At 36.5% G+C, this 20941-nt stretch overlaps 3 protein-coding genes and 2 long non-coding RNA genes across 7 annotated transcripts; 3 read left to right on the plus strand and 2 right to left on the minus strand.

Annotated features, from left to right (window-relative positions):
• Window positions 1–29: 29 nt before the first annotated feature.
• LOC131803444 (uncharacterized) lies at window positions 30–1390 on the plus strand. The gene is made up of 2 exons (XR_009342578.1): window positions 30–960; window positions 1036–1390. It is a non-coding gene; the product is annotated as an uncharacterized LOC131803444 (long non-coding RNA).
• Window positions 1035–1696, minus strand: LOC131803445 (uncharacterized). Its single transcript, XR_009342579.1, has 2 exons — window positions 1332–1696; window positions 1035–1265 (listed from the first exon to the last, which is right to left on the minus strand). It is a non-coding gene; the product is annotated as an uncharacterized LOC131803445 (long non-coding RNA).
• A 4594-nt stretch (window positions 1697–6290) lies between these two features.
• On the plus strand, window positions 6291–13089 carry LOC101897325 (serine-rich adhesin for platelets). Of its 3 annotated transcripts, none has more exons than XM_005176262.4 (3): window positions 6291–6991; window positions 7550–9165; window positions 9230–13089. In XM_005176262.4, exons 2-3 carry the CDS (start codon window positions 7759–7761, stop codon window positions 11858–11860), a joined length of 4038 nt encoding a protein of 1345 aa, XP_005176319.2. In that variant the 5' UTR covers window positions 6291–6991; window positions 7550–7758; the 3' UTR covers window positions 11861–13089. The 3 variants fall into 3 exon arrangements, with proteins under 3 accessions (XP_005176319.2, XP_005176320.2, XP_058980516.1); XM_005176263.4 differs by having other exon boundaries at window positions 6291–6628; XM_059124533.1 differs by lacking the exon at window positions 6291–6991 and adding an exon at window positions 7013–7263.
• Window positions 13090–15624: 2535 nt separating this feature from the next.
• Window positions 15625–18822, plus strand: LOC101897146 (chitinase domain-containing protein 1). The gene is made up of 4 exons (XM_005176261.4): window positions 15625–16056; window positions 16116–16302; window positions 16362–16968; window positions 18489–18822. Exons 1-4 carry the CDS (start codon window positions 15799–15801, stop codon window positions 18628–18630), a joined length of 1194 nt encoding a protein of 397 aa, XP_005176318.1. The 5' UTR covers window positions 15625–15798; the 3' UTR covers window positions 18631–18822.
• A 136-nt stretch (window positions 18823–18958) lies between these two features.
• Window positions 18959–20296, minus strand: LOC101899780 (tRNA selenocysteine 1-associated protein 1). Its single transcript, XM_005176277.4, has 3 exons — window positions 20136–20296; window positions 19429–20071; window positions 18959–19373 (listed from the first exon to the last, which is right to left on the minus strand). The coding sequence occupies exons 1-3, from the start codon at window positions 20172–20174 to the stop codon at window positions 19027–19029; spliced, it is 1029 nt and encodes a 342-aa protein (XP_005176334.1). The 5' UTR covers window positions 20175–20296; the 3' UTR covers window positions 18959–19026.
• Between the last annotated feature and the right edge of the window lie 645 nt (window positions 20297–20941).

The following is a 20941-nucleotide window of genomic DNA, read 5'->3' on the forward strand; positions in this document are numbered from 1 at the left end:
ATTAATAATTTTGAAAAAACTTGTAATCTGTTACATTCGGCCTACTCGGCGTTATGGTGGGGTTCCGCACTAGCTCAGGAGGGAGCGGTTAATCCAGGGGGTTCTCAACCCTGCCACCATCAACCCTAGGGAATGAACACTTAAAGATTTGTACTGGAATAAACACAAACACAGAAAAACTGAAAACAAACATACACAACATACTCCTATGACACAGGAGCTTGATATTATTGCTCCCCCACTATGCCCACCCATCCTTGACCCTTTAGTCCAAATAAACTCAAAAAAAAATTAAAAAGGGCCCCAAAAAGCCACACACACTCACTTACAACGCCTAACCTCCTCTCTCACAAACAAAATTTAGCACAACATATTATTTCTTTAGACAATTAGACATTAAGCTTATTTATTAGAATCATTATCGTTCTCTTAAAACTAATTTCAACACGAACACATAAAAAAAAAACTGGATTATTAATACCCGAACGAAAAACAAAAATTGTGAGTCAATACTCAGATTACCTTTTTTTATTACCCTGCTAGAAGCGCCAATTTTGGCCAATACAAGTACTTTAAATTTCTGCCTAAAGGAGCTCACTTAGACAAATCTTTTGGGCATTTCAAATCCTTGTCCCAAACAGAAAAATCGAAATTTTCTAGCTGTAAAATTTTGAGGCAACCCTACACTCACTAACAATAAGATTTAATGGGCATTAATTTTCCTCACATTTGTATCTTAAGCACTATTTATCTAACTACAAACAATACGTTTAACTTATATACTAAACTACACACTAACAAACAAATATTTTTTATAGCTTCTTTTTTTCTTTTAGTCAAATTCGGATTAATTGATGAATTTCATATTTTTTTTTTTATTTCAGTGGTGTTTCCGTCAAAGGAAAAGGAACTTCATATGACTTTTTTTTTAGCGGGATTTGGCTTTCTTTCTTTTCTTTGGTAAGTAACTTAAATTTTGAATTACATTACCTTCACAACGGCATACTTAGGCAACTTTTTATCTTCTTTTTACAGATTTTTAGGTGGGATCTACTGGTTAGCTTCCCGGATTGGTAATGTTGCCTGTTCCAAGGGCTATTCACTGGCAGTTTCCCAGGTCTTTTGGCCGTTTCCAGAACCTTTTCGTTGCCTGGAACCCCTGTGCCGCACCTGGCGATACAAAAATAATTGTTGGGGATGCCCGCTTCTTTTTCGTCCAAGTCGGATGGCGTTGTCCAATTGTGGATTTATGCGCGGCGTTATTCCTAAATAGAACACAAAAACTTAACACAACACATCCGACATAACACCACTTACAAATCAACACTTACAAATTGTTTAGATACGCCACACAAATAAAACAATAAAACACACAAATTGTAACTGCCAATTCAGTATTTCCTTTTTTTTATTCACAAAAAAAAAAAACATTTAAAAATTGACTGAACTGTTTCTGTTCCACACCACTTTGAAATAATGGCGCTTTTCGCCCTCTCTGTGCTTTATATACGGCCACCAAGGACGCTCAACCAAACTTTCCCTCTTTTCCAAGATTTTCCCACAATTTCCCTGACATTTATTATTTACCTTTATCAGGTGTTCTACCTACCCACTATTATCCCCAGTGTTGTATTTTTGCCACACGTCTCTCATGTTGTACAATAAACAACATGAAACTTGGCATCACTTTTTAAAATTTAGCCGGCCGCCCTGTGTATCCGGTTCTCTTTTTTGGCTGGCGTTCAGCACGTTCGGTGCATTAAATTGCACATTATAAAAATTTTACAATGAGGATGAACGCAACAAATCATATGATTGCATGCATGGTAAAGGAATACAGGTAGACGCATCGACACAGCTGCTGGGACAATGAACTGTCAAACCGATTGAAAATCGTGAATGAAAAATTATTGAATTTTGTAAAAATTGTTGAAAAATACATATTATTACAACCTCCGATTTGCGTCGTATAAGAAAACATATAAAAATTTACTAATTTTTGACAAAGCACTTAATTTGATATACCAATGTTCCCAAGCGTTGATGCATCTACCTATATTCTTCTACCATGGATTGCATGACTTTGCTTTCTTAATTCCACCACGGATAATTTTTTTCAGTAAAAACCAGAATTAAGCAGGTATTCCCACAGGATATTAAAAATATTCTATAAGCCAAAGTCCAGTATAAGAGTGCGAGAAAAAAGAGCAATTCTGAGTTGGAGGTAATACCTAACTTATTTTATATAGTCTTAGTAGGAATTGTTAGTAACAACAGCTCATAAAAAACAGATGTTTTGTGGTCGATGCAAAAATGTTTACAAATTTTTAAGCTATAATTTAATATGAAAAGTATAAACTGAAGTTGACAGCACTTTTGCTATGGGAAGGTCAAGGCCCATTAAATAGATCGTCCGATTAGCCCAGCTGATTTCATCCATTCTGTCAAAATACATTTGTTTATATTTGGAATTCGCCAAAAAAAAATGACAAGCTGTCATTATACAATAGGCCTGTCTGGTTATTTTCCTGAAGTAATTGTCTAGTAGTTTCTTTCTGAGAGTTTTATTCTCAGCTGATTTATGAAAAACGAAGGAAAAACAAGTAAAAAAACATTAAGTTCGGCCGGGCCAAACTTTTAATACCCTCCACCCTAGGGTAAAAGAACATTAGAAGAAATGTTTCAAAAAACATTAAAATGCCGAATATCGGGAGGTACCGTTATATAGGGGCTTCACCAACACGTGCACCTATAATTACAATGTTTCGCCACACGAACTAGGACCCATTATGACCCACAAATACCAACTTTTACACAAATCAGTGAAAAAATGTGGCATAAATCATCAAAATACCGAATATCGGGAGGTACCGTTATATGGGGACTATACCAGAACGTGGACCTATACATGCAATGTTTTGCCACACGCTCAGGGACCCGTTGTGTCCTACAAATACCAATTTTCAGACAAATCCGTGAAAAAATGTGGCATAAATCATCAAAATACCGAATATCGGGAGGTACCGTTATATGGGGGCTATACCAAAAGTGGACCTATACAGGCAATGTTTTGCCACACGCTCAGGGACCCGTCATGACCTACAAATACCAATTTTCAGATAAATCCGTGAAAAAATGTGGCATAAATCATCAAAATACGGAATATCGGGAGGTACCGTTATATGGGGACTATACCAGAACGTGGACTGATATATCTCATTTTCAATACCAACCATCCTAGAGACAATACACACACTTGTGCCAAATTTCAAAGGTCTACGTCAAATAATGTGGGCTCTATCGTGATTTCAACAGACAGACAGACAGACAGACGGACAGACAGACGGACAGACAGACAGACAGACGGACATCGCTAAATCGTCTTAGAATTTTATGCTGATTATGAATATATATACTTTATGGGGTCTACGACGAATATTTAGAGGTGTTGCAAACGGAATGACAAAGTTAATATACCCTCCTACCCATGGTGGAGGGTATAAAAAAGAAATGAAGTACACACAAATTTAAAATAAGCCGTAAGACTATACAATTAGGCATTTGATTACTAAAATAAATATGTTTTAAATGTGCTCCGGAAGGAGAATAATAGCAAATAATTGCAAGAAGAAATTTGTCCAGGAAGAATTTGCAAACACTCAGTGAAAGAATTCCTCTCTCGAGTAACTCTCTTTTGCAGAACTTTTGTGTTAAAAGTAACAGTTGTTAAAATTTTTAGGGTAACCAGACACACCTAATTCTATTCTGGCTGCCTGACTGCAAATGCGATTTTTTCTCCATTCCCAAGTACGAAGACGCAAGGTCAAAAAGGAGGACAAATTGCCAAAATATGTTCATTGAAACGACTTGCCTACTGTTTAATTTTAATACTATGCTCGTATGCTTTACTTTGTTTTTTTTTCTCGTAGATGTTTACAAATTCGCCACAAAAAAGATACACAAAGGCGAATTATTATTCGCTTCAGAAGAAATTTTGACAGTTCGAAGAAGTAAAACAGCTGTTTTTAAGGCAATTCGCCCTTTACAAGACCTAATATATGGGCCTTGGGGAAGGTCTTAAGCTGTGATCAGGAGATCAGGGTTTTACGTAGTAATGTCAAATTTTCCATAGATAGAAGTTGCACACATCGTGTGATACATGGACGGTATTTCAGTTTTAAAATATATGAGTGAAGTAAATACGGTACAATATAAAGGTAAGGTAGAACTACCAGCTGAATACATTTTTTTCTAAGTGTGCCCGATTTCTGCAGGTAGTTGCATCAATGCTTAGAAACATTGATATGTCAACATTTTAAAAATGTTTTTCCAAACTTAATAATTGGAGATTGTTAGGACATTCATTCATTCATCCATAAAGTATTATAATTTTATATAAGCTACAATGTAATCACATTGTAACATGGCAGAAGAATACAGGTAGATGCATCAACGCTTGGGAGCATTGATATGTCAAAAAAATGTAAATGTTTTTTCAAATATAAGTAGATTTTTATATGTTTTCTTATACTACGTCATTCGGAGGCTACTATATTTCGCGTTTTTCAAAAATTTTTACAAATTTAAATAATTTTTCATTCAACATTTTCAATTCCAAAATTGGTTTGACAGTTCATTGTCCCAGCAGCTGTGCGACGCGTCTACCTTTATTCTTATACATTTATTCTTCATGCATTGTAATCAAAGAAAATAACACAACATATGCAAGTATTTGATAGCAAGAAACATGATTCATATGTAAAATGGGAATTTTGACATACACACTGAATTATACATGACTAATAAAAGTGATATTAAATATATAAGACACTTATCGTCTGACCACAGCTTTAGCGACTACTTTATTTGGCCGATAACATGCCGTAAATTTTCGTTAATGACCGAAATTTTTAGCATTCTAATTTTACCAATTTTCGTTGATAACTCAAAAATGAATCAAAGAAGAATACACACAGTTGTGTCAACGCTTGGGAACATTGATGTGTCAAAAATTTAAAATGCTTTTTCAAAAATAAGTAGATTTTTATATGTTTTATTTTACGACCACAATCGGATGCTCTTATTATAGGCATTTTTCAACAATTTTAACGAATTTAAATAATTGTTTATTCAAAATGTTCAATTCCAAAATTGGTTTGACAGTTCATTGTCCCAGCAGCTGTGCCGATGCGACTACCTGTATTCTTCTACCATGGTACAGCATTAGCATTGTGGTACACTCCAAAGCCAGAAATGTTTGCGTAAAGACGTGCATTCCAACAATAACAAGAAAAACGTAAAAACTTTTTTTCATGATTTTACATTAGAAGATGCATGATTTTTCTCGCAAAAGGTCACCAATGTGAATAAATATAAAATATAATTTATACATTTTTTGTAAAGATTCGCTTTACTAATAATTTTGAACAACATCAAGTTTAAAAACAATTGAAATTAATGGATAAATACATGGTACGATAAGGAGGTAGAATAGCTTCGTAAAACTACAGAAATACATCCCTATATACAACAAATTGTTCTCATTTTTTCATATTTTTCCTCATTTTTAAAATAAGTTAAATAGGGCGAAAAATTAATGAAATGCCTGGATTTTCTCTCAAATATATAATCAAAACGGTGTACGTGTCTTCCAATCATTGGTTTTAAAAAATATTTTGTTTTCATTTTTCAACACAATAAATACATACACAAAATTGGCCGAAGTTGGGCACATTTAGAAAAAAATTGTAATCAGCTAATAGCTCTACCTTACCTTTTTATTGTACCATGGGTAAAATATAAAGAAAAAATACAATTTTTGTTTTCTCTTAACCTTTAACTCCTGGTGGTAAATTTTACCCTCCCTTCACATTTTCTTGAAATTCTTTATTCTATTACAATGAATAAAAATTTTGTTTACATTAAAAAAAATGTTTTTTTTTACTTATTGTAATTTAAAATATACAAGCTTACTTTAAAAAAAAAAACAAATTGTTATCAAATAAAATTTTTAACAAAGTTTTTTTTCTGTAATATTTAGAGGGGTAAAATTTACCACCACGTTATAAAATATGTCACCTCAGAATTTAAAGGTTAAATAATCTCTTTTTTAGACTCATGTGCGGTTTTGAGCAGTTCTGATCTAAACACACATGTTTAACCAACTGTATAGCTGGATTATTTATTTAATTTATTTATACTAAACGTGAAAAGACAAGAATGCTCCAGCTAAAAATGCCAGCAATTTTGTATTTTTCACGCCGGCGTCAAACGAAACGTTGAATCTGTTTCTGGCTTAAGGCCGGTCTAACGTGTCGCCTCCACACAATATTGCAACAAACGTGTATGGCACACTTCAAACTCTATGGTTACTTTCCTCTTTCCTACACACAGAAAGCCAAGATTACCAATTACTTTTATTTATTTTTCCACAACACTAGCGGGTAACCACTACACATGTAACGAATAATTTCAGACGGCTAGAAAACAAAATAAAAATCGCAAATTTTCAGTTTTACGGCAATTGCGACTGAAATTGCATTCTGTTCTCTATACAAAACAAAGGCGACAATGGGAGTATAAGACACCGAGCCTACCCAACTACCCATTTAAATACATTTGGTTTGTGGTAAGCCAATTAATACTTGTGAAAATCCCATTTTCTGCAGCCATACATAGAACAAAAAAAAAACATTGCTCGGTTGGTTGTCGTCATTGTTTGTACGGGAAAGAATAAAAAAAATGAGATGAACGAAACAAGAAAAAAATTCTCTTCGGCCAGCAATCGGAAGAAACGCCTAGTGACTAGTGTAGTAGAAGCAAGTAATGTCGGCTAGAAAAAATGTGACCAAACTCAAGTAGAATTGTAAAATAAACTCCAAGGCAAACACAACAAAATTGCGAAAAAAAAAACGAAAATGATTTATGTTATTTCCCTACGTGGGCACAATCAATATCTATCAGAGATCTATCCTGTGTGAGGTGATGAAAAGTGAGTACTTGTTAACAACTGCGCATTGTCAGCGAAAAACACTAGTATTTAAATACTTAAACAAGCAAAAGAAGAAAAAGAATGCATGAAAACCCCGATAGCACACGATGCCACACGAGTGCTTGTCAGCATACACAATTTCCAGTGACAGCTGTCGAAACAGCTGATGTTGCTTTAGGAGTCCGGCTACGCGGCGACCTAACTCATTTTCAGGTGGTGCCACACTCACTTGCAAGTGATGCCAATGCCTTTATTAATTTGCATTCTTATACGTAAGATGGCGCTGAGGTGTACATTACAAATGTCATATTAGTTGCAAGATGGTGTTTGAAAGACTGTTAATAATACATTTTCTCATTTAAATCTTGAACAAAAGAGAAATTTTGAAATATTTTTTTTATTTGAAATTTATTTGCATGTATGTGTCAGCTGATTTATTGATAACTAGTTAAAAAAGAAGTATATTTCTGGGATCCATTTAATATATATAGTGATAGTTTTGTCCCAATTTTGCTCCAAATGATTTACAAGTTTCTCTTCATACGTATCGTTTTGTAGGGTCTATATTGATATTCAATACACAAGAGCTTCATTAACACTACCCACTTACCTTGTGTGTTGAGCACTCACCGCAACTCCTGATCCTCCTGATTTTGTCTCTGTCTTCATTGGTGGATGGTGGTATTGTTTCTCGACCCACACCCTTAAAATCAACGATTCATCGAATTTTTGCAGCAATTATATCTAATACAACATCAGCATTAAATATGAATACTAACTCGAAACAAGCATCGCAATCTGTCGAAAATCAAGATGGAGGATCTATCAATACCACTCACAACACCTCCACCTCGGGCCATTCAAGTCCGATTAATCATCCATTGGCAAAATATCAAGGTCAAAAATGGTCTCAGCTATTCGATGTTGAAAAAGTTATCAAACAAATTCGAATGGCTGAAAAGATTCACATTAAAGGCAAAGGCTCCACAGGTGATAGCAATTCTCACAGCAAATGTTCCAATAATGGCGGCAGTTCGCCCACGGGGAAAACCCGAAAACAACAACTACGTCAAGTGCAAAGACTGAGCGGTACCGATATGCACTACTACGGCATTGTACCCAAACAAACTGCAATGGGTGTTGTGGTGTGTAATGTCTGCATGGGCATTTACACCAAAGTGGGCTTTAATCAGCATGTCATGACGCATCATCCCTCGGTCTGGGCCAGCACATCGGCCAAATTCACGCCCCCTCCAATGAGTGAAACGAGTTTTGGCACCAACGACAATAGTCAGGATAGTATTAAGGGTAATAATGAGAGCGGCAACTCGAATAGTGGCATTCCGGGGACTGCGGAAATAAATTCTCCTTCCGATTTATCGGGTACCATTTCAACGTGTTCAAATGCTTCGTCCAGTTCTATGTCGACAACGTCATCGGCCGCTGTTGTAACGAATCATAATACCTCCTCACACACAAGTTCGACGACGACGACGAGTTCACGGCAGAAAAGTGGCTCGAAATCGGGGAGTAATTCTGGAGGACGTTCACGAAGTAAAAGCAAACATCATAGCTCTTCCTCATCCGCAACAGCGGCGTCTGCGGCGGCGGACGCTTCGCATTCATCTTCGTCGCGTGCCACAACGCCAGTAACAACACAGACACCCAGCAAAAAGAGCTCCTCCAAAAAGAGTTCCTCCTCGAGCAGTTCCACGGCTGCAGTTGCCGCATCTCCAAAAGAAAATGTCGAAACCAAGCTATTGGCTGCTGGAAGTCCAAATACCACGGCATCAACACCTACTTCGTTACCTAAATCCTCCACGCCCACGGTTACTGGTACAACATCATTGCCCACAGTTTTGGATACTTCACAGTCGACTAGCAGTAGAAATGTTGCTCTTTTCGGGTCATCTTCCTCGTCCTCCTCTTCATCATCCTCTTCGTCGTCCTCCTCCTCATCGTCCTCTTCTTCGTCATCATCCTCGTCGAACTCTTCATATTCCTTGCCACCCACGCCCAAAATGATGACACCCAATCTGCAGGACAGCGGTACACCCATCACGGGTGTAATGGGTATTATATCTGAGGCATCGCCAACCACCTCCTTATCTCCCAAGGCCATGGATAGTGCCAGCAAGGATAAAATGAATGGTCAACATTTTGAAAAGAAAAAGGTAGGATATCAAGCAAGTGCCTCAATGTCATTGTGGTTCTCTTACCTAGGTATTTTATTTTCAGGTTAAAAGTCCGGCAACCTTTAACCTCAATGAGGCTGGCATGGAAACGGCGGTAACAAATGAGGTCTCCTCTAAGTCCATGTCAATAATGCCAAACCCACAGCAACCCGGCCAACAGCTCAATCAGTATGAAGCTCAAATCAGTGAACTGAATCAGGCGGTGTCATCCATCACAAATTGCCCTGGAGTTTCTGCGGGTATTCACACTGCCGGTGGTGTGCCTGATCATGCTGATAACAAAATCAATGGTGGCACCTTGCCCCAAACAAATTTGGATGCCAATAGCTTGACCATGAAATTGGAAGCCACAACTGCTGGCAGTGTTGCTGAGGGATGTAATAATATAATGACTGGTGTTGCTTCCGGGCAGCAGGAAATCATGAACACCTCTGCCGACGACGGTCAAATGGTTCATAATTCCTCCGATGATAGTGCCATGCTTAATCATGTATTGGAATCTATGCTTGATTGTAAACTAATAAATGAAATTCTAAATGCAGAAACTGAAACAGAGATTAATTTTGAAAATGTTTTGAATGAAGCGAATAATGCGAATGGCTCTGCAACCACAACACAAACACAAATGATGCTGCAACAGCAACAACAGCAGCAGCAACAAACCTCTCACCAGGCTGTCTATATGGAACAGCCGCTGACAAAACGGATGCGTTATGACGATGCAACCGATCACAATCAGCAACAGATGGCGACTGTGGTCACAGGCCAAGACATGGGGGATTTTTCGGTATACCCCCAGCAGCAACAACATCCGAATCAATCCCAATATGCCCAATACGATAACGGGACAATGGGTAATTCCATGACTATAGATGCTGGACAATATCAGCAAACCACAATAGACCCCATGCAATTGCAGTTGCTTTACCAACAGCAGCAGCAGCAACAACAGCAACAAGCTATGGATCCCACAAACTATGGTACACCAAATTCCATGGTAAATACTCTAAACCTAACAACAGTTCCTCAAAATCAACATCCACAAATGTATGAGACAAATGGCACTGCCACCATGGTGGATACCAAACAAATTCTAGAATTATGTTCCAATGCTGCTGTTGCCGGCCAACAAGCCAATAATGAACTGGTAAAAACTGCCGCAGGAGATTTTGTTAGCCTACCCGAAGATGTGACACAACAATTTCAATTATTCAATGTTCCTTCGTTGACGGACGACATGGATGTGACAACGACAACGGGTGTTAATCCCCAGCAAGTGACTCATCACATTGTGGAACGGCAGTATGTAATGCCCGGCGGTCAGGGTGATGAAGAGCAGTTGATTTATGCGATAACCACAACAAACAATGGAGGCGTAGCGGATATGAGTCAACAACATCAACAACAAGTATTGGCTGAATTTTTAAATCAGGCCGCCACAAGCTATGAACAGCAACAGCAACAATTGCAACAGCAACAAAATCAGGCTACTACCATTATTTTACAAGAAAATAATAATGGTTATACGACGACAGCGACGACGTCGGTCAATGCCAAGCCTTGTGAAATGCTCTTCGATGACCTTTTGGAGTTCGATTATAGTTTAGTGGAAACCGTCAAATCTCTGAGCAGCAGCTCAAGCAGTAGCAGCTCGTCATCCGGTATTAAAAGTGAAACTAACAAAACAAGCAACGGCGAGGGCCAATCTTCGTTGCGTTACCACCATCATCATCACAACAATGAAGACTTCTATTACAATGTGTTCTTTTATTCGGGTATACCCCGGCCTATGGCCATCAATAGCTTTGGTCTCATTAAGCTACCTCAGGATATGGCCACCACGTTTCGCAAGCATTTGCTGACAGCACGCAAAGCCAATAATAATAGTCTGATGGCAGCATTGGGTGGCGGCGGCGGCAGCGGAGTTGTCATGAATGGTATGGTGGGGCAAACAAACACGACATCGTCAGCTGTTGGTGGACGGTTTGCTGCGGCCAAACAAGTTCCAGGTTATTTTGGTAACAGCAACACCTCGACAAATCTTATGAATCAACATACCAGTCAGAACAACAATTCTAACTTGAACAACAAACAAAATGCCAATACATTGGAGAATAACTTTAAAACTTCAGCCATGGCAACGTCCAATTCATCATCGGTTTTGTCGTCAAATTTGAAACAGAAATCATTCACCAATCGCACATTGTCCACAATTGGTGGCGGCGGCGCTGCTGCTGCGGCTGTTTGTCCCTATAATGCAAAAACAATTATTGTCAGCAGTGCTGCAGCCATAAGTTCTGAAAGGAATTTAAAATTCATAAAACGCAGCATCATTGCCAAGGTTCAAGATTTGAAGCCAACATCATCATTGACATCTCAACAATATACTGTAAAAAAATTGACTGATATGCTTAATGGCAAGAAGCCAAACACAAATAGCAACAATAGTTCATCATCTTCCGCTGCCAGCGCTGCTGCTGCTGCTGCATCGTGCAATGATACAACAAATCCTAATATTGATATGAATTCTGAGATGGCCGTTGAAAAACAAGCCCGTATCAATCCTGTTAATCGTTTCTATGAACGTAGACGAAAATTAATGAATATGACAAAGCGACAACAACAGCAGCAGCAACAAAACAATAGACATGCTCCCTATCAAATAGTTGCATAGATGCATTGAAAATTTGAAGAAATTAAGACAGTTTTTCTCTAAATCTTATCCTCCCTCAACACACACACACTCTTTGTCTCTTTACAAATTTCGAATTATATTCATTAGATTTCAATATTTCTATTTGCAAGACGTACTCACTGTTCTGATGGTATAGGACTTGCTCTTTTCTTTTACAAGAAAAAAAAAACAAAGAAATCATTTTATTCTGCTTTATTTAGGGCAACAGTGAAATTTGATAAATACTCCAATTCTTGATTCCTTGAGAGATTTCTATTTGTATTCAAATCTTGTTTTGATTTAAAGGTCTTAGCAAAAATCCCAAGTATGGTGAGCACAGATGTAGGTTTTTTTTGGGAATATGTTCCAGAAACAAGTTAGAATTGTTATGGCTATAATTTTTGACATTATTTCAGTCAGAAAACGGAGTAGAAATGTAGAAGAAAATTAATCCAACTTATCCCAAGAAATGCAATAAACATTCTGCAGCATTTAAATGTTCAGAAGATTTGGGTATTTTTTCTATATATAACCCTGGTATGAGACATTTTATGTACCTATATCATCTTTTATGAATCAGATTTATTTCAAAATTCTGATCAAATGGGATCTGCATCAGCGATGACCAACAAATCTAATTGCCCTTTTTCCCAGAGAAATGACGATGAGCAATTTTTGTAATTCGAAAATATTGTAAACTTTAAACTACAATAGAATATTAATACTTATTTATTTCATTTTTTCTATTTCCCTTTCTTTCCAATTAAAACGGCTTTTCAATTGAAATAATGTTAAGACCAATACAGATGCACAGCAACATAAAAAAATTACTCACTCTTATCTATCTATGGTATATCTATATATAATTTTCACTATCTGCCTTAATCTTAATTTATTATCTGTTTTACAAACAAACCAACAAAAAAAACCTAGTTTTATATTTAAAAAAATATATATTCCACAAAAAAAGAAAAATAAATACCATTTCTGAATGTGTTAAATGTTTAAAAAATATTATTATAATTTAAAAGACTACAAGTCTTTTTAAACCCCTATACCAAGCGTTGGATATATTATATTGAGTTTTACTTCTAATATTCTTTTAACTTGTGGTCTTTATTTTTCTATCTATAAATATATATATGATGTAAAATTTGTATCTATTATCTTAACAATTGTCTCATAAAGAAATAGTTTATATTTAGTTTAAAGAAAAGTAAAACAAAAACCCTACTTCATAAGATTTATTTTTAAGTGTAATTCATCATCATCATTCGTCGTCAAGGAAAAGATAAAATGAAATTTCAATTTTAATTAAATAGCATCTTCTCTATTCTATAATATTTAGTTTTTGGTTTTTACTCAAGGTATATACGATTATTATTTAAACATTGTATTATAATAAATTACATATGCATAATTACATTATTCATAAATAAAAACACATACATCTAAATATTATTGTTACCATCAACTCCCCCCTCTCAAGTATGTTTTAAGTTTCCTTTTCCCATAAACATAAAACAAATATATATTTCCTTTTTTTTCTTTTTTTGTATAATATTTGATCATATTTATTGATCGAATCTATTGTGCGCATATATGCATTATTTATATGATAATATAAAAATAATATTAAAAGAACAAAAACAAAACAAACAAACAAATCCATAATAAACGAAAAACAAATTGATTCTTTGTGTTCTACAACAAAAAAAGTATTAAATACATATTTTTATTTGTGATATGCGGTGTCTTAATTAATTTAGGAAAAACAGCAGCAACAGATGGGGATATCAAAGTACAAACTTAACACGGGAAATGTTGACTGAATGGGTGGCGCGCTTCATCCTATGCTACGATCATAAGCAAGAAACGAAGCATTACAAGGTCTTTAGTAGTTTTTCTCCATCACGAAGTGGCATGGGGCTGGCTTCCGTGTCTAGCCAATTTGTCAAAGTTGAAATAAAACAACATCTTTTTACTTTAGTTTTCAAGCATCATATCAATTCAGTGTGTATGGATAGGGACCGCGCTAATTTTTATATCCTCAACCTTGAAACGGAGGTTATATTCATTCCGTTTGTAACATCCCTAAATATTATTTCACGTAGAGCTTAAAATTTGGCAGAACAATTTGTATTGTGTCTCGGATGGTTAGTATTAAAATGGGACATATTGGTCCACGTTTTGACATAGCCGCCATATAATGGTATCTCCCGATATTCGGTTTTTAGATGATTTCTGTTATATTTTTTCCCAGATTTGTGGTGGTGAAACATTGTATGTATAGGTCCACGTTTTTATATATTTTTCACAGATTTGTCTGAAAATTGGTATTTGTAGTTCATAATGGGTTCTAGCTCTGGTGGCGGAACATAGTATATATAGGTCTACCTTTTGGTGTAGCCCCCATATAACGGTACCTCCCGATATTCGGTATTTTGATTGTTTTTACCACGGGTTTTGTTTAAAAGGTGGTATTTGTAGTTCATAATGGGTTCTAGCTCCGGCGGTCCACGTTTTCCTATAGCGCACATATAACGATACCCAACGATACTTGGTATTTTTATCATTTTAGTCACATTTACCCACGAAATAGTTTAAAATTTGTTATTTCAGAAGATTTGGAGTTTCCCGTTTTGGTATGACCCCCATAAAAGGCCTCAATCAATTTACTCAATACGCAATAAGTTTGAATTCAGATGCTTTTACATAAAAATTTTTTCTTTACCCAAAAGTGGAGGGTACATGGTAGAAGAATATAGGTAGACGCGTCGACACAGCTGCTGGGACAATGAACTGTCAACCCAATTTTGGAATTGAAAATGTTGAATGAAAAATTATATAAATTTGCAAAAATTGTTGAAAACACGGATTATAATAACCTCCGAATAATGTCGTATAAGAAAACATATAAAAATCTACTTATATTTGAAAAAACATTTACATTTTTGACATATAAATGCTCCCAAGCGTTGATGCATCTACCTGTATTCTTCTGCCATGGGAGGGTATTAAAAGTTCGGCCCGGTCGAATCCACAGATTGGGGATGTGTTATAAAAGAAAACAAGGTGTGAGGATATCCCGGCTTATCCAGAGTAAGCCATGGCTCATTTGATCATACCTCCCTGACGTCGGCAAGGAAACCATAACAAACGCCACCTCCTACTCAAAAATCAGTCTTGAGTAAGAATCTTGCATCAATCTTTGCATCAATTGGTTTCCACATAAATTTTGTGTGAAGCACTCCTCCTGTTTAGAGATTAATGATCATACTGCCTTCCCTATTTGCATTTTATTTGTCCTCAGAATACAGAGAGAGATTCTCTCAGGTACTTTAAAACAAACAAAAATAGTAAATTTTTAGTTCCTCTCCGGAATCAGACTCTGGAACCAGTCTAGTTTAGTAAATATTCTTGAAATTTTTTCCAGAGGCAGATATTTTCACCTTTATTCCGGGAAAGTCCGGGTCCAAGATCCAGGCCTACTAAACCGATATTGATGATATTTAAAGCTAATAAAAATACCCTTCCAAGAAGTGTCCATAAGTAAGAAGCGACTTGATCGAAAGTTGACGCTTTAATCTTATCTATATTGTCAATATCTATTCAGTAGGTCCAGATCTTGGGTCAAAAATCCAGGTATCCGTCTCCGTCCCACAAGAAAAAATACTTTCCTTCTGGAAAAAATTTCAAAAAAATCCGAGAGTTTTTACTAAACTGTTCCGAGAAACTAATAAGTGCATCTAGTTCCGATAATTCCTTTCACAAAATCAATCCATTGAACTAATTTACTTCCGGAACACTGAGTAGTTTACTCTCGAAAAAAAACAACAACAACAACTTGTGACATACATATCTTGAATCTTGACTACATGGCTAGTTGCCAAGGAATACAACATTAATCCCCCAAAAATTTGTTCCCAACCCAAAATATGTCAAGTTGGCAGCAAGAATTTCTAAAATACTCTCTGCTTGTTCTGCTCTGCACAACAATGGTGCAGTGCACCATAACACCCGGCAAAAAGTCTCAACCGAAACCCAGAACCGGCCCTAGAGATGAGAGTGTTTTCGAATTGGATTTGATACAACAGGAACCCTCGGCCAAGGAAATTTTACTTAATTGTGGGTCGTTTTTCAAGGATACCTCAATACGACATTTTAATGGGACTGTTTTGGGATTTGTAACACCGGTAGGACTATTCGATTAAAATGTTAAACTATTTGCATGAAAAATTTATGATTTTTTCAGTGGAATTCCCACGGTTATGATGTAGCAAAAACGTTTGCACCAAAGATGGACATAATATCTCCTGTGTGGTTTCAAGTCGTCAAACAGGGAAGCAATTATGTGGTCCAAGGAAAACATGATATTGACAGTCGTTGGGTGAAAACAGTAAGGGAGAAGAGCAAAAGTGGCACAAGCCGAACTACAGAGTGTGAGTATTCATTGACTTAGAGGATGGTCATTAATGTAACCGAAATGTTTTTTTTTTAGTTTACCCAAGGATACTTTTTGAGAATTTCCGAAATGAGGACTACACCAAATTATTGTCATCTGAAAAGGAGAAAGTGAAATTGGCTGAAGTGATTGTAAGCTTGTGCATAGAGCACGGCTTTGATGGCATAGTTTTAGAATATTGGCTACAGTTGGCTGGACGTGTCAATGATCAATTTCTGATAAAACTTGCCATTGATCTTAGTAATGAACTAAAGGCCAGAGACCTAAAACTGATTTTGGTAATACCACCGTACAGACAGCAGGCCGCAAGCATGTTTACCCATCAACATTTTGATCAGTTGTACAAACATATTTACAAATTTTCCCTCATGACCTATGACTTTTCAAATGTCCAAAGACCGGGTGCCAATTCCCCGCTTTATTGGATTAGACGTTCCATTGAACATATTACACCGTCTGGCAGTGATGTCAATTTGGTGGAGAAACGTATGAAGATCTTAATGGGCATGAATATGTATGGCAATGACTACACTCCGGACGGTGGTGGACCCATTGTTGCTGGGGAATATTTATCGTTGCTCAAACACCTGAAACGACGTCTAACATATGACGAAAGGGATGTTGAGAATTTTTTCGAAGTTAAGTAAGTATGAAAGCTATGAACGCACCTATTTAAAATGTTTTCTTGTGTGGAATTTCTCGCTCTTGCTAACTCGTCCTGATACAAGGGGGAAATTTTAGTAATTAAATTATTATTTTATATTCCTATATTATTTGCTCCCCCCGTTCTTTAAGATTAGGCTAATTTAAAGAAGAGAAATCCCCAACAAGTAAATACAGGGTGAGATGAAAAAACTGCAACCAACTTCAGACAGCTGTCATTTGTAAGCTACTCGTCCAACAGCTGTTAAAATTATTCCAGTGACAGCTCATTATATGGTTTACAAGCCTACAAAAGCATTTTGGTGAGAATTTTCCAGAAGAAAAGTTAGTTGTGATGGAATTCAAGCGTGATAGTGTGATTTCTTTATATTTGGCTGGAAAACCATAAATGGCTATCGTTAGAGCACTCTAGCATTTAAATGTGAATAAATCTTTTGTGTCTCGTGCCATCGCTCGTTACCATGATACTGGTAGCGTAGCCCGAAGTCATGGAAGTGGATGGAAGCAAACAGTAACATCAGCAAAAATAGTTCGAAAAGTAAAGAAGCGACATGATAGAAACCCCCGTCGCAGTGGCCGAAAAATGGAAAATATCGCAATATTCCATTTGGCAAATATTAAAAAATGAGTTCGAGGTAAAGCCGTTGAAATTGCAAAAAGTGCAAGAACTTAAACCGCAACAGAAAGAAAATAAACTCAAAAGAGCTAAAGAGTTGCTTCGCTTGGCGAACTGCCGAAATTGGTTTTCTCTAATCTCCGATGAGAAAACATTTGTTGTTCAGCAGTTTGTAAACAAACAAAATGATCGTGTTTACTTGCCAAAGAGGTTAGCTGAAAATGTGCACCTTCGGTTGGCCACCAGAACTCAAGCGCCGTCCATGGTAATGGTGTGGGCCGCCATAACATCAGATGGTCGCTCTCCGCTCGTATTAATCGACCGTGGCATCAGAATAAATTCCGAATATTATTGCGAAAATATTCTGGAGAGTGTATTAAAGCCTTGGACACACAAACATTTTGGCCGCAGACCTTGGACATTCCAATAGTACACAGCACCATCGCATTCAGCACGCGCCACCCAAGAATGGTTCCTCGCTTCATTTCCAGCGCACAATGGCCACCAAAATCTCCGTACACCAATCCGTTGGACTTTTGTGTCAAGGTTGGCACTAAAAAATACCAAAGTGTCGATCACCTCAAGCAAGCGCTTCGCTTGGAATGGACCAAAATACCGCAGAGCAACATTCGGGCAGCGTGTGGTAGTTTCATTGGCCGTTTGAAGGCCATAATTCGTGCCAAAGGTGACCAATTCGAACTAATCTAAACTTATTCTAACATTCGATGCTATTTCCCACATTTTTTGCTTTAATTCAATAAAAAAATGTAAATATGATGGAGTTTGACTTTGTTGCAGTTTTTTATCTCACCCTGTATTTGTAACTAGTCTATTGATTTATTTTTTTTTTTTTTTTTAATTTTGAAATTGTCTTTTTCTTTCAGAACAAGCAGTGGACGTCATTATGTTTTCTATCCAACTCTATACTCCATTAACAAACGCCTCAAATTAGCTCAGGAATTAGGTACTGGTATATCTATATGGGAATTGGGCCAAGGATTAGATTATTTCTATGATCTATTTTAAACTGGAATACAAATAGAATTAGAGACGTTGATGTTTATTCCTATAGAAGCAGGCTTCACACTTTTTTTCCTATATTTACAATTGATATTAAATAATATATTTGTCTATATAATAATAATGCTGTAAATATAATTTCTGTGCACAAATAAAAATAGACAAGACATTCCGTTATATCCAAACACGCTCAAATAAGTTAAACATGAAAAGTCTTTTATTTTTAATATTTTTTTAAGTTACTATTAAAACTATTTAAACTCTTCATGTTTATGGCTGTAATAGTTGAAAACAAGGGACTTAGGCTCAAAAAAAGGATTAAAAACAAATATGATTTGCGTAAAATTTGTAATCCAGCTTTATTAAGAAAATACATAATAACTTATGAAATAAAACCTATATCTAATATGCTTCTAGTTGTTCCAACGGTAACCATTTGGAACTCTCTAGGGCATCGTACAAATTACGATCTGAATCAAGAGCTTCACGATTCATTTTATCTACATCCAATGTGAATTTATGCTCCACCAATGCATAGCTATCATCCTCGTCATCGGCACCACCATTGGATGCAGTGGCGGCGTTTTGCTGTTCATATTGAGCATTACGCTGGGCACTCCATGCCTCGGCATGTTGGGCCAATGTTTGGGTATTCGAATGCGATTGAACCATTGATTGTTGATAATATGCACTTGTTGGATCGGCAGCTGCTGTGCTTACATCGTAATAATTCTGCCATGCATTATAACCTAGAAATAGAATATTTTTACATTTTTTGGACAAAACTCAAAACATTTCTCTTACCTTGCCAATATGTTGAACTGGGATCATAGTACTGGGTATAATCCGAGCTAGCTGTACTGCTGGTTGCTGTTGGCCCAGAACCACCATAACCATAATTACTGTTCGATGTACCCAAGGCAACGCCTAATTCACTCTTAGGTTTGGGTACGGCATTACAAATTTTCAGGGGTTTGCTACCCAAGCCAATGTAACCATTCATTTCATACAATGCCGACTGTTGTTCATCTTCAATGCCGAATCGCACAAATCCATAACCCTTGGAAAATCCTGAACTGTCTATAATAACTTTGGCTGTTTTAATCGAGGTGTACTTCGATGAGAATGCTTTATACAGTTGATAATCATCCACATCGGAACTGAGATCTCCAACCCAAACACTGAATTCTCTTTCATTGCCGGGCATTTTATATGAATTGCTAGCACTGTTCAATCTAAAACGTACAATGGGATTTGTGCCTGGTATGGGTTTGCCATTTAATTTGTGCATTGCATCCATGGCCTTTTCATCTGTGGCAAAATTTACAAAACAATAACCCGCAGGTTCTCCTGTATATTTGTTACGCATCAAACGGACTGTGGTTGGATCTTCGCCCATTTTCCGGAAGGCAGCTATGACGAAATTTTCCGTCATATACGGCTCCAACTGAAACACATTGTTTACAATGTAAGAAATATTGTCTGTTAACAAGATTGGGTGAACTACTTACGCTGCCCATCCATAATTGGCAATGAACTGAAGAAGACATTTTTCGAATTTAAGTTAAAAGATTAATTCAATGCAATGAAAAAGAAATTTACTATTCTTTTCTGATTATTTGTTTTCTAGAGGATTTCCTGGACTAGTCCTGGATAAATGTGTTGTTTTTCAGAGAACAAAGTTCGTTGATTTTGTCCGCGACGGCGGTATATTGACTAGATGTCAAACTATAAGAGTTGTGTAGGTGCGAAACGACTGTTCAAGCTAATGTTTTATGAAAGGGACCATGGGAACTAGATACATCCCATTCGTATTTTATATTTAATTAAATTCTTTTTTATGTTGATAAATATAATTTAAAATCTAGTAGTGCCTACTCATTTCTCTCATTCCTGCAGGTTCACAGAAGAGAACAATTGTAATATCTTTTTGATTACCTAATGGATATGGATTTAAATTGTCATATACATTACCTTCAAATAAATCCTCTTAAAAAGATTAACCCTACAAAAAGTTCTAATATAAAAGTGGCATAAAATGTACAAAACTTTCAATCGAATTGAAGAGAAAAGATTGTTTTTAAAGACGAGTAACTTCATACCCGAGTGTTTACTAGTTCCTTGACTGACTAGGGCGACATCTCTAATTCATTTTTAAGTTAGCGACCAAAATCGTTAAAATTAAAATGCTTAAATGTTGATAATTTTTTCTGTAATTTTTCGGCCAGCTAGCTACACAAAATATAGTAGTCGCTAAGTCCTACCGACAGGAACAGTGCTGTCAACTTGACTTTCCATTCATGATATTCCGTTTTAA

Source organism: Musca domestica, unplaced genomic scaffold (genome assembly GCF_030504385.1).
Source record: "Musca domestica strain aabys unplaced genomic scaffold, Musca_domestica.polishedcontigs.V.1.1 3, whole genome shotgun sequence".
NCBI lineage: Eukaryota > Metazoa > Arthropoda > Insecta > Diptera > Muscidae > Musca > Musca domestica.